General features: G+C 40.8%; 1 protein-coding gene across 2 annotated transcripts; it reads left to right on the forward strand.

Moving 5' to 3' along the window:
• The first annotated feature begins 1,884 nt into the window (after positions 1-1,884).
• On the forward strand, positions 1,885-10,586 carry RHBDD2 (rhomboid domain containing 2). Of its 2 annotated transcripts, none has more exons than XM_083351624.1 (4): positions 1,885-2,076; positions 4,973-5,374; positions 5,925-6,075; positions 9,408-10,586. In XM_083351624.1, the coding sequence occupies exons 1-4, from the start codon at positions 1,923-1,925 to the stop codon at positions 9,748-9,750; spliced, it is 1,050 nt and encodes a 349-aa protein (XP_083207750.1). In that variant the 5' UTR covers positions 1,885-1,922; the 3' UTR covers positions 9,751-10,586. The 2 variants fall into 2 exon arrangements, with proteins under 2 accessions (XP_083207750.1, XP_083207751.1); XM_083351625.1 differs by having other exon boundaries at positions 1,889-2,007.
• Positions 10,587-13,671: the final 3,085 nt, after the last annotated feature.

Genomic DNA, 13,671 nt, shown 5'->3' on the forward strand with positions numbered 1-13,671 from the left:
ATTTTAAACAACAGCCCAAGATTTGAGATATATTTTGTTCAAATATAACATTAAATCATGACATTTAATTATTTGAACAGCAGATTTATTCTCCAATACACTAAGTTAGAGTCAAGCAAGCATCAACATGGTTTGACCAGTTTGTGAATCTACCTGGTACTTCTTTTCAGCTCTGATCAGTCTTTAAAAGCTCAGCCAGCTCGGATACTAATCACAGAATTATAGAATTTTAATTCAGTTAATTCACTCTTATAGAAGTTTCAGATTATTTTTCAAAGTACACTTGGTAAACAGATTAAGAGAGCCAGTCTGATGTAGTACTTATGGCACTAGACAAGAAACCAGGCGATTGTGAGTTCTAATCCTGCTTTAGGCCCAAAGCCAGTTGAGTGGTCTTGGCCCAGTCACTCTCTCTCTCTGCCCTAGGAACCAAGGAATGACAAACCAGTTTTGAAAAACCATGCCAATAAAATTGCAGTGACCTGTCTAAGTAGTTGCCAGAAGTTAAGACTAACTTGAATGCACACAAGCAAACAAACCTCAATTAATTAATGGATACAGGTTTAAAATATTATCATTGTTATAATCTCAAAGCAACATATGGGAATATAAGCAGTTGTACCAAGCCATTTAGCCTAATTTTCATCTAAGCAACTCTGGATATAGTGATGAACACTTTAAAGAAGACAGCCAGAACATCTCAGACTAATCTGGGAAATAAAAATCTAAAATCCCAGCAAAGGCAATAATAAAACCATTTCCATGTTGGTGTCATGTCAAAAAAAAGGCTATAGTTGATGAATTTTATTATACAGTACATATTATGCTAAGATAGTCATGCCTCTCAAGGAACTCCCTCGCTTTAGCTTCCAGAATTGTCGGCTATTTGCCTGTACCTTGAACTACTACAACACAGGTAGTCCTTATAACCCCAATTGAGCAAAATTTCTGTTGTTAAATGAGACATTTAAGTGAGTTTTGCCTCATTTTACAAACTCTCTTACCACAGTTGTCAAGTGAATCACTACAATTGATAAGTTAGTAACATGGTTGTTAAGTGAATCTGGCTTCCCCATTGACTTTGCTTGCCAGAAGATTGCAAAAAGTGATCAAATGACCTTGGGACACAGCAATGGTTATGAACCATTTGCCAAGCATCTGAATTTTGATCACAGTTGTCAGTGTGAAAAATGATCGTAAGTTACTTTTTTCCAGTGCCGTTGTAACTTTGAACAGTCACTAAATGAACTATTGTAAGTCAAAGACTACCTATATGCAGAATCCAGCTCTCAGGTTCAACCCAGCACAAATGGGTGGTTCCACTGCAGTCGTCCTATCTGTGGTTTGGAGCCTAAGTTGGCTCCGCCTCCTTTCCACAGCTGTTATTTGAAAGAACATTTAGGTTAGGGCCAGGGGTCTTCAAACTTGGCCCTTTTATGACTTGTGGACTTCAACTCCCAGAATTCCTCAGCCAGACACGCTGGCTGAGGAATTCTGGGAGTTGAAGTCCACAAATCATAAAAGGGCCAAGTTTGAAGACCCTTGGGCAGGGGTAGGCAACCTCGGCTCTTTTATGACTCATGGACTTCAACTCCCAGAATTCCTGAGCCAGCTTGGCTGGCTCAGGAATTCTGGGAGTTGAAGTCCATGAGTCATAAAAGAGCCGAGGTTGCCTACCCCTGCCCTTGGGTGTTCGGCTACGACGGCAACGGAGAACGGCTTTGCTTTTCGGGACAGGCGGGGGGGGGAATACAACCTCACCTGGCCAAACCCCGCCGAGTTCGTTCAGCGGGAAGGCGGGCCTTCCTGTCTGTCTGAGTTCTTGGCTCGATTGGTTATGACCTAACCCGGAAGCAGAATTCGGGAAGCTCGGTAACCCGGACGATCCGAAAGTCGGGTGGGCAGGGTGAAGGCGGGAGAGCATGGAAAAGTTTCCCGTGGCTACTTGCCTGACGATTTTGCTCACGTTGTTGGTCTCCGGGCTGGGCCTGTTGCAGCGGATCAGAAGTAATGGCCTGCCCGACGACATTCTGTCGGGGTTTTTGCTGCGGCCGGCGGCGGTGCAGGAAGGGCAGGGTGAGCTCGAGGGATAATAAATAATAATAATAATAATAATAATAATAATAATAATAATAATAATAATAATAATAATAATAATAATAATAATAATAAAAATAAAGTTGGAAGGGACCTTGGAGGTCATCTAGTCCAACCCCCTGCTCAGGCAGGAAACCCTATACCATTTCCCTCTTTTCCTGCCTTCCTCTGGTAGCGGCTGTTACATTCTCCCCTGTGGAGTCTTTTCAGAAAGCTGGGGGGGGGGAGGGAGAGGAGAGTGTGAAATGCAAGGGAGATGGAAATGGATCTTCCATGGGAAGGAGCAGGCTACCATAGCATTTACGACAAAGACGAGAAGGCTCTGTTTTTCGTACTTCACGGAGGACATTGGCTGATTTATGTTGGAAAGAGGTCCTGGGGCCGTTACAGGAGTCATTCTATTGCTTTTCAGCATTTATTTAATTTAGGCATGAAAGCTGCCCAAAATTATCTTGACGTAAGATGGGTGGTCTGTAAATTTTATAAATTTAAAAAAATCCTAGCAAAGACTGATTTCTTCCAAGACTTATTTTATTTATTTTATTTATTTATTTTATTGAGATTTCTATACCGCCCTTCTCCCTAAGGGACTCAGGGCGGTTCACAGGGCATATATAAATAGCAGTACAAAAATTAAAAGAAAATTAAACCAATGCCCAATTAAAATACAACAATGATAAAATAATAAAAACCAATAAAAAACCCATATACCCCTATCAGGCCAGACCAGGAGACAGTCTGGCCCTTTCTCCTAATCTCTGCTGGACTGTCCTCATCTTTAATTTCCACAGTCATTCCTTGCTTTTTCCTGGGGTTAATAAAATTCATCTAGGCAGCTGCCTTCCGGAGGAATCTTACATAGCAGAGTTCTTCCTTCTCTATTACATTTTGAGCTTAGGTTTCTTGATGGTTGGCAAAGCAGGAGCAAATGGAAGGTAGGTCTAGACCAAGGGGTCGGCAACCTTAAACACTTGAACCCGTTTCCCACAGAAAAGAAAACACTGGGAGCCACAAAACCCTTTTGAAGATAATATTGCATATATTGTTTTTTACCTTTATGCTATGTATAAAAAAAAACTATAGTGTGTTGCATTTATGAAATCAATGAACTGCTACAAAGAAAACAAATTTTTATTTCTGCATGCAACAAAAACATTTTGAACTCCCCCCAAAAAACGCTGGGTCGAAGGTTACTTTCAAATAAAATACTCAATGTCTATTTGAGTCTTCCTCATATTTATGAAATAAAAAGCCGGTGCAAACTATAAAAACTACAAATAGAAAAATAGAAAAGAAAAAAAATTGCGGGGGAAAGAAAGAAAACCTTTCTCCTTCATCCCAACAGGTAAAAATAATTTTAGTAGCTTATCTACCATCTTTAAATACAACATAATTACCTCCATACCTCATCTCTTAATTAAAATATCAAACTATTTCATTAAACGTTCTTTACTAAAGGTCCAGTAAGGACCACATATATTCATATTCTTTCCCTCCCTCTCTCTCTCCTTCCCTCTCCCTCCCTCTCTCCCTCCCTTCCTCTCTCTCTCTCTCCCTCTCTCCCTATCCCTCGCTCTCTTTCTGCCCATTCATTCATTAATCCGGTCCAAGTGTCTGCACGCACCCACACACACAATTTTTTCTATCTTGCTCTCGCGGGGATCAAGAGGAAGAGGAACTGGTCCAAACGGAATGGGACAAATGAACACGGCTGCCTTAAGATTTATTTTTATTTTTTTATTTTAATTCCATTTATATCCCACCCTTCTCCGAAGACTCAGGGCGGCTTACAAGCTTAGCAGTAGCCTTCATTCTATGTATATGCCTGCTTATTAGGGCTTTCACACACACACCAGCGGCATTATTACAAAGTCAGCTTAATTGCCCCCAACAATCTGGGTCCTCATTTTACCTACCTCGGAAGGATGGAAGGCTGAGTCAACCTTGAGCCTGGTGGGATGCGAACCTGCACTAATTGCAGGCAGCTGGTGTTACTTAAGGAGGCATTAGCCCACTGCTCCACCAAGGCTCTGGATCGCAGGCACCCCACCATGGCTAACACACCACGGACATTCTTATATGGCTGGGTCTCCACTGGCGCTCATCTGCCCTTGGGCTGCCAGTCCTCTTCCCCCAGTCAGTGTGTTTGTGTGTGTGTGTGAGAGAGAGAGAGGGGGGGGGACTTGCGCTTCTCGGGAGGGGGAGCTTTAACGCTGCAGACCTTTTGGACCTACGTCTTCTTGCAGGTTCCAACCAACTGCTTTGTATCTCGCCGAGGTCCCAGGCTGTAGCCAAAATATCTGCTATCGGAATACACAGATAAAGCAGCATTACGCTGGCATTGAAGGCAAGCGGAGGCAGCAGACGGAGCAGGCAGGGCTCACTCCCAGTGTGTAGCCTGGGACCTGGGGCAGCTCCTTCGGACTAACAAACTGCCTGCTAGCTAAGCACTTGGAGTTGGCAGCCTGGCGAGCGAGTCTGACTGCACGCCGTGGCTGAGGTGCTGCCAAAAAGGCTACCCCCATTTCTCCTTTGCCGCTTGCCCTTCCCAGGACGGCCTTGCACATTCTCTTGCTTGCCTCCTGCAGTCTTGGCAGCTAAAACTGTTTTAGCTTGCCCACTGCCCAGAGTAGTTTTTGGTGAGATGGGCGGCTACTAGATAAAAAAAATTACTTCAGTAAACCCGGCGTTCTTCTGATTCTGGACTTTTGATTTAATGAAGCTCTCCACCCTGCTTTAACCCTATCCCAGCCTTTCAGTTCCCCTCTTCTTTGGAGTTAGCAGCATTCTTCCAAAGTTATGAATACATTTGGAATGATTTCAGAGTGTCAGCTTCTTGTCTATTATTTATTTGCCAACTTGGCTCTTTTTGCAGTTTATAGGTTGGTGACCTACATCTTTGTTTATGAGGATGTAATCTCCTTGGTATGCGGTGCTGTTATCATCTGGTACTTTGCTGGCAGCTTTGAGAAGATGGTGGGGACTGTGAAGCACTCCTTCCTCACTCTGGCCTTTGCGGTTTCGTTAGCTCTACTCTACCTTGTACTCAGGACTATGGCTTCTGGCGTGTTGAAGATGACAGATGCTGAAGGATTCATTCCTGTGGCTTTTGCCATGCTGGCTGCATCAGTTGTTCGTTCTCAGATGAGGAGAACAGTGCTCTTTGGAGTGAACTTCCGCATGACACTTGTGCCCTGGTTGCTGCTTTGCCTGGCCTGGATTTTCCCAAGTTCTTCTTTCCTAGCAAATCTCTGTGGCCTCTTAATTGGGAATATATGTATCTTTTTATAATGAATTGCATAACTTTTAACTTACCAAGTTGCATCTTCCAGATCTAAAGAATACTTGTAAAATGTTTAGGATAGATGAGCGTCTGCCTTATAAATGGCACAGATACACTGGAAGCTTATTTTCTTTAATGATTTATTATATTAACCCTTCAACAATCTTTTCCATTTTGGGGTTTTCCAGATATATCCAGACTGCTTTAACTATTGCTTGAATGGACTAAATAGATTACCCCCAAACCCTACCTAAAATTGCAAAGGTAGCAAATTACACTAAGCGTAAGTAGCAAGTCAGCCACTTTACATTCTTGAGACCTTCCTTTCTTGAACTGTATTTTAGTGCAGTTCAAAAAATACAATATGTAAGGAAGTGAAGAAAATATAATATTGGTGTTCTGTGCTTATTAGAACTCCCAGAGCTTCCATTGAAGTTTCTGAACACTTGAAAGGAATCTCAGAAAAAATATATTCAGAAGACCAGGCTTAAAAATGCCTTCTTTCACATCCTTTTTCTGGCTCTCCTTAACTACTAAATTTTAGATGGTTATGGTTACTGCTTTGCTTTTGATTTCTCTGAATCAACAGCCTCTTGTTTAGATCAGAAGTTCCCTTTCCGGCTGTTGAAAAGAATTCCCTGGGTAAAATATGTTCCAGGATCCCTGGCAGAAAGAAGCGCTTTCCAGAACCGAAAGTAAGTCTGCTAGTTATCATAATGCTTACTGTTTAATTTTCTACTAATAGCACTATTTCTCAAAGTTTCAGTAACTTCACAGAATTTAAAATTTGATGACTTGGTAAATTTATGCAGTTCAAAAATAATTCTGTTTTTAATCCTACATTTAGATCAATATTATCTTTCATATGAGCTTGTAAATAAGAGAAGTTGTAGCCTCACTATATAAAAGATGTATATCTGAGATAAAGGTACATTCTGTTGAATGTGTTAATGTTAAATATTGACAGTTTTTTTTATTGAAAAGTTTTATAAAGGTTACAATATTATCCCATCCCCTAAACCCCCCTCCCCCTCCCCCACTTCCCAAAGCTGGTTACAGGGTTACAAATATATAGTAATCATAATCTAACTAACATTAATCAACTATATAAATAACCAAATACATAATACACTTTAACCCGCCTATAACATAATTACAAACAGTCTAAAATATCCAACTTATATTTTTTTTTTAAAATTGTAACAATCTAAAATTTACTCATAAGCTAAATGGAACTTATTAGTCCCATATTTTTTCTGAATATAATCTATCCATCTTCTCCAAACCGAAATGTATCTTGTGAATGATCCTTCAAGTAAGCAGAAATCTTAGCCATTAAATATTGACAGTTTTAATCTTAACACATAGTTTTGACATACGTTTTCCTCTTAGGTATAATGTTTTGTTTTGTAAATTTGTGTTATGTGTCTAAGAATTACAAAGAAATAAGTTCTACTAAAAGTATGGGTCCAGGTATACATAAAATTTCAGAAAGTTGGGGAAAATGGTGCAGCTCTATTGAACATTAACGATCCTTAAGGAAAAGTATCACGATTAGTAGTAGCTCGGATCTTAGTTTTTCTGTAGCTAAAGTAGATAGTGGAAACGTTACCTTTGAAAATTCAGGCTAGGAATATTATTGACCAAAGAAGATTTGTGAGCATCTTTAGTCAGTAACATATGGGACTAGAAAAATAGAGGTCAACTATAATAAGTCTTTTAGTTAAGGATACTATAGAGCATGGGTGTCAAACTTGTCGTGTCGCATGATGTGCTGCGACGTATCGCAACTTTTTTTGCATTGCTGGAGCTAGGGTGGGCCCCTCTGCATGATGCAACCAGCCCGCGGGCCGGCAGTTTGACACCCCTGCTCTATAGTATAAGAATGTCAAAAAGGACTGTAGAATTATTTACGAAGATTGCAGGGATGCATTATTTTGAGTAGCAAGCTCTCTTTTTTTGCCCAAATGAAGTGAAATCATAAAAGGCAATGCTATGCAAGAAAACACTAATAATGTTAAAAGCTTTGGAAAGAAAAAAAAACCCTTATATAACAGTTTATCTGAATTTCAGGAAGTAGCTTGATTTATGACTGTGCCTTTGTCATAAAAATGATTTCCTTGTCTGCTTCTGTCATGTTATTAATTTATTAATATTTATTAAAATTAAATTTAATAATAAATATTAAATCTCCTCCAAAAAAGGAGACTTTGGGTACAGAAATTAATTGTAAACCATAAATTAGCATTCAGTCAGGTTAGGCTGACTTTTCTTTGACAGCTTTCTTGTATGAAAAGCAATTGATGCTTTCCTTTCTCCCAGGAGGATAAATAAAGTAGAATAGAATAAAATAACAGATTTGGAAGAGACCTTGGAGGTCTTCTAGTCCAACCCCCTGCTCAGGCAGGAAACCCTATACCATTTCAGACAAATTGTTGTCCTATCACTTCTTAAAAACTTCCAGTGTTGGAGCATTCACAACTACTGGAGGCAGGTTGTTCCACTGATTAATTGTTCTAACTGTCAGGAAGTTTCTCCTTAGTTCAAGGTTGCTTCTCTCCTTGACTAGTTTCCATCCATGGCTTCTTGTCCTGCCTTCAGGTGCTTTGGAGAATAGCTTGTCTCCCTCTTCTTTGTGGCAACCCCTGAGATTTATTTATTTATTTTAATTCCATTTATATCCCGCCCTTCTCCGAAGACTCAGGGCGGCTTACAAGCTTAGCAGTAGCCTTCATTCTATGTCTATGCCTGCTCATTAGGGCTTTCACACACCCCTGCAAGCGGCATTATTACAAAGTCAGCTTAATTGCCCCCAACAATCTGGGTCCTCATTTTACCTACCTCGGAAGGATGGAAGGCTGAGTCAACCTTGAGCCTGGTGGGATGCAAACCTGCACTAATTGCAGGCAGCTGGTGTTACTTAAGGAGGCATTAGCCCACTGCTCCACCAAGGCTCTAGATACTGGAACACTGCTATCATGTCACCCTTAGTCCTTCTTTTCATTAAAGTAGACACACCCAATCCCAGCAACCGTTCTTTAGATATGCTTTCCTTTAGATCTCCAGGTCCAGGAGAGCTGTTAGCAGGAACTGAGTATTCATTTCTCAATTTGTTCCCAGAACAGGAATACATGAGCTTTAAGAAAGAGTACCCTGGTTAACGTAGCATTTGTTCTTTACATATTAGAAAGGCTGAAATTGATCTCGGAGGATACTTGTTGGGAAAATAGGTGGGAGTATTATATATGTTTGGCATCTTGAGTTATTTATTAAAAGATGGGATAAAAATTAACAAAAATATATAATTCCCATGGGATCTGTGTAACTCCTGCCTTCATAATAATAATAACCTGGGCAGGTCACTTTGCATGTGTTCCTCGTGAATTGAGTCTATTAACACAGAGATCCCCACCTATAGGCCGCAGCCCACTAATGGGCCGTGGCCTATTGGTCACTGGGCCGCTTGAGTAGCTCAATCCCCCCCCTTCGTGCCACATTGCCATGAGTGTTGCACAGGTGGTGGCAGCACCGCTAGTGCCATGTGAGTGGCAGCGTTACCACAAATCTTGCGTGGGTGCTAGCAGTGCTGCTAACGGTACATGGGCGGTAGGGTGCCACACAGGCAGCGGCATTGCCACTAACCTTGCACAGGCGGCAGCAGTGCTGCAAGTGCCAGGTGGACGGCGGCGTGAGCCTCGCGCTGGTGGCAGCTTTGCTGCAGACTGTGGCGCAAGTCTCACGGGGCAGCACTGGCCTGATCCTCGTGCTGATAGTGGCATCGGTGCAAGCCTGGCGGCAGCACAAGCCTCACACAAGCACCAGTGTCATTGAGATCCTCGCACACATGCTCGCAGCCCCATTTACATAGCGTGCGTGCTCGCAGCCTGTTCATGCGCATGTGTGTGTAGCCACATTCAAGTTGGCCCATGCACGCGTAAGGCGCCTGCCCCTCCCTCTCCCACCGGGCCGCCAATCCAGAAAGGTTGGAGACCCCTGTATTAACACATCTCTCTTCTGTCTCTTTCAGGTTAAATCCAGTGCCAGGTTCTTATCCCACTCAGAACTATCACAGCCCCCCTCCTCCGTTGCTTGCCATGCACATGCAGTATCCTAACGCACAAATTCCAGCACCTGGACCATCATCTTTTCAGAATCCTGCACTGCCTCCTACTGGTGGTGCTATGGGAGAATTGTGTATCCAGAACCATTCCCATTCACCAGCAGGACTACCACCTGTTTCTCATCTTGTTGCTGCTAATTCCTGGGTGCCTGTGAAGACAGGTGACCTGGGTGCCCACCAAGCACCAGGGTTTCCGTCTGTGGGAGCTGCCTCAAAATCAGAAGATGTTTGTCAAATTCATGTAGGCTGAGTCTAGTAGGTAATTGCAGTTGTTGGACTATGCAACCGTAACAGTGGTTTCCCTGAGAAGGGAGTCTCTTCCAAGTAATAAAAAAAAATGGAGATCCTGAGAAGCTTGGATCCAACTGAAGAAAGGGACCATTCTCTGTCTTGTGGCAATCTGGTGGGATCAAGTGACAACAATCTCTCTGCTGTTTAATGCTGAAACTTAATTTGTGCATTAACTTTGGGTGATGACTATGGCCTTCATAGCTTCAAGTTGTATCTCCTTTCTGCATCTGACCAATTTTATAATGATGGAAATTTTCCATTGATTGATTGTTTGAGGCACTGGACAGTTTAGGATTGGTTTTATTGTGCTATTGATAAAACTGTTGTTTCCTTAATATTTGGCTAGCAAGAAAGTTGTTAGGATATTTTTTAAAAAATTATTGCCCATGGATGGGAATATCTCTGTTCTTGTCATCTGAGCATCTCGGCTTAAACCCCTGATTATTTTATACATGACTTATAATTAATTTTAAAAATCTATTTTAGATAAATTTGGTATAGATCACATGAAGAAGTGTAGCCAGCTGGTTCTGGTAAGGACTATATTCATGAAAGTCATGCTCCACATACAGAAGATCCCAGTTTCTATGATGTTTCCAGTTCAAAAGAAGCTATACATGAACTATGGAAGGTTTCTTGTGAAACCATGAGAATTTCCTCCCAGGCACAGTCATGGGCATTATTTTGTTTAACAGATCTGGCATCTTTGCATAATCTTGGCAAACATATGATATTACTGTAAAGTGGGATAAGCTGCAACTATGATAAAAAAAATTCTACTTCGAATAAAAAAATTGTGAGGAGTGTATAATTACATTTCTATGGAAATGAGAGATATTCTGCAGAGTGGAATGAAGAAAATATTAATACTGACTGTATCTAAGCCTGATACTTGAAAGAATGCTCATATTTTTTTTACTTTACAGTTATACCTTGGTACTCATTGTTAATTGGTTTTGGAAGGCACAATGAGTACCAAAAACAAACCAAATTTTTCCCATAAGGAATAATGTAAGTGAGTCACAAGGCAGCTGACACCAACTCTAGCTTGTGCAAGCAATGAGTACCAGGACAAAAGTTTTGTGTCAAAATGCATTGAGTACCACATTTGATGAGTTTCAAAGCAGTTGAGTATCAAGGCACCACTGTACAAACAAACAGTGTTGAATACGAAAGTTACAGGGGGATCCATTTGTCATTGTGCATAAGAAAGTGGTCAAATTCATTAATTGCCAAAAGCTTAGGTACAGAAATCTTCCCAAATTACCATTGGCACCTGCTTAGATAAGGGTCAACATCACTCAAGGGGGGGTTGGACTTAGTTCTCTTATGTCTATGTAGAGATTCTAGGCTGATTCCTCTCTTAACCCCACCCTCCGGTTCTGTCATCTTTTCTCCTACAGAAGGTGATTTAATAATTGTGTGCAGTGGAAGAACTGGCTACAATTACCCCCAAATCTCTTGTCACTTTTGGTTTATGAGAAACAGTTTCAATTACTTGGTTTTTTGATTTTGCATTTTCTCCTGTTTGCCTTTTGGGAAGCAATAGCTATTTTTTACCACTTTTGAATTGATAACAGGACCGCTTTTCAGGGATGAAGTCCCTCAGTGCAATCGTTAAAAGTTAATTCTTAGATGGGAAGTCCCTTGGGCCCAAAGGGTAATTTTCTGGGATTTTAGTTCAAACATGTAACAGGAACTGTCCTCTTCATAATGGTGTGAGGCATCTAACAAATATTTATAATTTAATTCAGAAATACGTTTTTACCATTTCAGAATTGCGCATCAGGTCTGCTCATTTAAAAAAATAATAATCTTGTAGCAGTGCATGTGCCTGGTGTCCTTAACATCAGTGCCCCATTTATGATGTATTGTCCCTTGTACTACGGTAGCTGCTCTGCCCCCGAGGAAAAACAAAACTACAGAGCGTAGTTTCCCTCTTCAAAGTCTAAAGTCTTCCTCCTAGTACATTGCTTCTGGTGTAATACTGCTTCTGGATGGCTCCAGGAAGTCTCATAAAATATGAACAATGTTGTAAACATATATTTAGAAATATATTTCCCTAAATACCCTGAAATTGCAACTGTCACCTACATTTGTTTCCTCTGCATAGTGAAATGGACATACCCCCTCCCCCCCACTCCTCTTCATCCTTTGGATCGTGCATACATCTTCCTTGGCAAGTACGTGCTGGCAGGTCATAGATGGTACACTGCACAGTCGGAAAGTCACCCACTCTACAGCTATGGAAATATGTTGCAAATTAATAGAACTATACTTTTTTCAGGAAACTGAAATCGCTTTATTTTTAATTTTGAACCTGAGATTTTTTTTTTTTACAAGGATATCCAAGCATGGCTGTAGAAGCATATGGCAAAGAATGGCAAAAGGAATTAATTGCTAAAGAGAACTTTCTCCATTTTCATTGAGTTGAAAACAACTTGATGGCAGTCAATTGGTCAATCGGTCAATTCTTGAGGGCCAGATGTCTAACCCAGGATAATGTAGAAGAAGAGGTAAAGCCTCTTGATGCCTTTGAAGGATACTGGGGTTAGATGCTGAGAAGAAATACCTTGCCAATAATTTTGTAGCAAAGTTTGCCAAAAATTAGTTTGCACAGAAAGTTTGTGCTTTCAGTGATTATGGTTTATTGCTAGAGCTTTTATGCTATTTCAATCAAGCAATCTAAATGTTTTACAAAAGATGTATTATGTATCGAGCTGATTCACCATCAGTGATAGCAATAAGTATATAGACTGCTAACCACTGAAATCTTGATTGTAGTGAGGTAGAAATATGATGTCTAATCAATCAGTTATGAATAACACTTTTTGCACATCCTTAGATGCACAAGTCATTAATTCCAATACCTGAAAACCTATTAAAAACAACCAGGTCTTAAACATTCTGAATATCAACAAATGTGCTGTTCTTATTTCTTAGATAACAAATGTTACAGGAGGGTTGCTCCCTAGCAGAAATGTTTGCTTTTGGATTTTCTATCGTCGTAGCTGGTAATAAGCAACTCTTTCCAAAAACATTTTGGGCAGTAGATTTAACTTGGAGCAAGCAGTCTCATAGATACCCAAGTCCCAAATCTTGTGAAACTTTTATTACCAGTGCCTTAAGTTGTGCTTGAAAGTAAAATCGATGTTATATGACAATATCAGGCAGTCCCAGCAGCATATACCCAGCACATACCCATTTTTCATTGAGGTTTCTGGGTAGTCTTCAAAGATAGATGTAGTACTTCAACCAAAGAGCACTTTGAAGGCACGCCTATACATTGAATTAAAGGAGTACAATGTCCAATGTTTCCTGTTCCTAGAAGGGTCACTGCTTCTACCTACTGATCCAGCAGGAGCTGTGAGTCCAAGAAAACCCCAGATTATAAATCAGCAACTTTCTGGTAGCTTTTTTACCTGGAGATTTTCCCTGGATGCTCTCTCATCCCATGTACCTTTGCCAAAATATTCTTTCACTTTTCCCCTTTGCTTTATGGTGTGTGTACATCTTGCCTTTCTTCAAGAATTCAAGGGATCTGATATGGAGATCTTTTTTATATGAGTAGCTACTATCCTGTGAAATAGTTGGGCTGAGAGAGAGCAAGTGGCCCAAAATTACTCAGTGAGTTTCTAAGGCTGACACTGGACTTAACCTGGGTTTCTCTAAGGCTCCTGCCCTAGTCCTGCACCATAACGACATTTCACATGGGGCTTATGCTTGGAAGCACCTGAATGCATTCAGAGTGCCTATTCATGGGGATAGCATGAAAAGAATCCTATGCAGCTTGAAAGGGAATTATAGGTCAAGGAGCAGCAAAGAAGAAAGAAAATCTGGTGTAAAACAGTAGCAAGTCCTTGTGGCATTGAGAAAGTGA

The sequence above is a fragment of the Vipera ursinii genome, assembly GCF_947247035.1.
Source record: "Vipera ursinii genome assembly, chromosome: 1".
NCBI lineage: Eukaryota > Metazoa > Chordata > Lepidosauria > Squamata > Viperidae > Vipera > Vipera ursinii.